The sequence below is a fragment of the Gigantopelta aegis genome, chromosome 7 (genome assembly GCF_016097555.1).
Source record: "Gigantopelta aegis isolate Gae_Host chromosome 7, Gae_host_genome, whole genome shotgun sequence".
NCBI lineage: Eukaryota > Metazoa > Mollusca > Gastropoda > Neomphalida > Peltospiridae > Gigantopelta > Gigantopelta aegis.
This window is the reverse complement of record NC_054705.1, coordinates 7722085-7725790: the sequence shown is the minus strand read 5'-3', so window position 1 is coordinate 7725790 and position 3706 is coordinate 7722085. Positions and strand designations below refer to the sequence as shown.

General features: G+C 36.3%; 1 protein-coding gene across 1 annotated transcript; it reads left to right on the top strand.

Moving 5' to 3' along the window:
* The first annotated feature begins 1947 nt into the window (after positions 1–1947).
* On the top strand, positions 1948–2388 carry LOC121377844 (caspase A-like). Its single transcript, XM_041505942.1, has one exon. The coding sequence runs from the start codon at positions 1948–1950 to the stop codon at positions 2386–2388; it is 441 nt and encodes a 146-aa protein (XP_041361876.1).
* The last annotated feature ends 1318 nt before the right edge of the window (positions 2389–3706 follow it).

Genomic DNA, 3706 nt, shown 5'->3' with positions numbered 1-3706 from the left:
ATTTATGTTTATTTCCCGCGGAAACATATCAGACTAGTTTATGACATGGGGCGTGGCTTACGAAAAAGGGCGTAGCTTAAAATCGCATTTCGCGAGATGTTACATCCTGGTGGCTACGATTAAGTATTTCCCGTCTCAACCGGCCTCGGTGGTGTCGTAGTTAACCATCGGACATAAGGCTGGTAGGTATTGGGTTCGCAGCCCGGTACCGGCTTACATGCAGAGCGAATTTTAACGACTCAGTGGGTAGGTGTAAGACCACTACAACTAACCCACTGTGCTGGACAGACAGCCCAGATAGCCGAGGTGTGTGCCCAGGATAGCGTGCTTGAATCTTCATTGGATATAAGCACGAACATATGTTAAAATGAAATGAATGTACGTCTCTTTAAATTTAGCGTCATGAAATATTAGCTCGCTAAATTCACTAAAATATTATGCTGTCTAATATTTTCTGACTTACAGTATTGAACGAAACATGATAATTAGTTAGTTCAGTTCTAAATTATTTTGGTGCTTATATAAGAATTGTTTCTAATTTTTTAGGAATTTATCGATGTATAAAAGTCACAAATGGTATAAAATCGCGTAGCGTAGCGAAGCGATTTTATACTACATTTGTGACTTTTATACATCGATAAATTCCTAAAAAATGAGAAACCATTCTTATAATTACAAACAGTACAAGAAGTGTACCTTAAAACACTAAATAAGCGTAGGAATACATGTATACATACTATTGGATGTTTTGGGGGTTTTTTTTAACAGAATAAAAACAAATAAAAAATATATTGTAATTGTTTTTAATTTATAACATGAATATCTCATCCAGTTTCCCTTATTTTTTTAATCAAGAAAACAGGTCACGTCCTTGTTATATTTTTAAAACGATCACCGAACTGGGTCATTGGGCTTCTCGCACATCCAGCTAAAAATAGTTTCGATCGATCTTGGTCTTCAGTGATGACGTATTTTTATGAGGTTTATGGAAGGATAACGCTTGGTTTCAATCTGAATACAGTAAATCGTATAAATTCGGAAAGTTTGTAATTATATCCAATTAATGTTCAAAACGTGGTAAGTGTACTAAAAGGAATATCCGTTTCGATCTTTTTTATTTTATTTATTATGTTTGAATAGCTTAATTTATGTGCATGTTATTATTAGTTATGGGTATTTCCATGTTATGGGTAATTCCATATGGGTATTTCCATGTTATGGGTATTTCCATGTTATGACACAGCCACTCTGTTTAGTCATAGTCCATAGGCGCCCGAGAAGTTTCTAAAAGACGACGATTGTTACCCCGTAATATTTAACAAAGTCGTCCGTAATATCTAACTACAATAAGTATTTTGTAAAGAGACATTTCGTGGGATTTGTAGTTACTACGAAACGGCGGCGTAAATAAAGGTATACCAGCTGTGCCTGTGGTCTCGACATTTCCGTGGTCACACTTCATTCTTTATGGAGATGATGTACTACTCTTTTTTTTTTAAAGATTTTTAAAAAGGTGCAGAGCAACTAGAACACAATTCTTGGATTCCACCTAACGAACGACAGTTTACAGAAAGACAACGACTTTAAAATAATTGTTGCATACCAAGAGAAACGAGTTTCAAAACAAGTTTCTATTTCCTGGATTGCATACCCGGTGAAACGAGTTTTAAAACAAGCTTCCATTTCCTCAATTACACATAGCTGACATTCAAACAAGGACACAACGAATTCCTTTCTGGATTTCAGGCAACAAACGTTTATTAAAAAGATACTGAAACAAAACCTTTGCATTACCGCGAAATGATGGAAATTATTTCTTATATGAGCAGATTGTTTCCACAAATAGCTTTGAATGAGACTTTGATTTACTACATTGGACTTATAATTTTCAGTTTCTTTTTAAAGTTGTGTTTCGAGTGTGACCCACCAATTAATGAGCATTCCATAATGCAGGAACAGCCGAACGATGGAGACCGTGACATACGAACTAGAAGAGACGAATACTACGATATGGGAGCAAATCCAAAAGGCATCTGTTTAATTATTAATAATGAATGTTTTAAAAATAGCCCCACCCGAAAAGGTAGCGCAAAGGACGTGGAAAAACTGAAATGTTTGTTCGAAAAACTCGACTTCATGGTGGAAATCAAAGAGAATCTGAAGAGCTCGGATTTGTTAGAGGAGCTGAAATCCGTATCTGTTGTTGGCGTTAAACCGGAGCACAACTGTTTTGTTTGCTTTATTTCCTCGCATGGAGTCAGAGTCCATTATTGGCACAGACGAGGAGCTGGTTTCGATATCGAAAATCAAAGAGTTCTTTTCTGCCTCACAGTGTCGTGCCTTGGTGGGAAAACCAAAAATATTTTTCGTTCAGGCATGCCGAAATGACCAAAAAGAACCAGTTCCGTTGTTGCGTTCAGATATAACAGTTGAACAACAAAGTGATTTCAAAGACTGACACACGGACTCCGATTTCCTGTTATCCTTTGCAACCACGCTGGGTTCAGATGCCTTTCGAGATGAGACTTATGGGTCCTTGTTTATTTATCACTTGGTGACAATTTTAGACGAGCACAGTCACAAGGATTTGATAAGTGTTTTAACTCAACTGAACCACAAATTTTCAGTCCCAGCCAAACTTGGGGTTAAACAGATGCCAAAATTTGAGTCGACACTGACAAAGAAAGTTGTATTGGGAAAACGCTTAAGGAATAGAAGAAAAAAGAACAGAAAGGGAGACAAAATGAGTGCAACGCGTTAAGCAAGACTAGCTATCCAGCAGTGGAAGGTGACCTCCCAACCGCGGAAGCGAATAACGACATTAGCACTGTCGTACTAGGTCTTGTTACCCAGCTTAAACCGTGTATATTGTGAACTGCATGTATATGATATACTTTAAAAATAATTTATATATGTATACAACCATCCTGTAAACCATTCTGTCAGATAGGCAGGGCTCGAAATAGGAAGTACAATATGACTTTCTGTTATTTTAAGGCCTCTTACACATACCACAGTAAAACATACAGCTTAGTAACTGGTTTAAAGTGTTCATACACCACTAGGGTTTCGAACACGCTTATCCCGAGTCCGGCGTAAAGCATACAAAACATATTCATGCATTGATCGCATTTTAATCTCAGGTCAGTTTATTTCTGGCCTAAAAGAAGCTGGTGTTTCTCAGTGCTTTTACTGATCACAAGCTTGTATGGGCAGAGTTTATTTTTGACAAGACTAACAGAGGACCAGGACTACGGGCTTGTAACAATAGTGTTTTGAAAGATAAGAATTATGTAAATCTAATTAACAACTTAATTTTGGCAAACATGGCAATTCAAAAAGGGTGATTATAATGATTTATTATTTTGGTGGGATTTGGGTAAAAAAGAAAATTAAAATGCTGACTATTGATTATTGTAAACAAAAACGCAGGGCTGAACGGACTTACATTTATAACTTAAAACAAGAAGAAAAATTCTTAACACAGCTTGACGAACTCGGACATTTGGACGACTACTAAGAATTAATTAATGTACAAAATAAGATTAAAAATTACGAACATTTACAATTACAAGGAGGCAGAATTAGGGCCAAGGTTAATGAAATTGAAAAAAAGAAAGAAAAGAGAAATGTTTTATTTAACGACGCACTCAACATATTTTATTTACGGTTATATAGCGTCAGACATATGGTTAAGGACAACTAT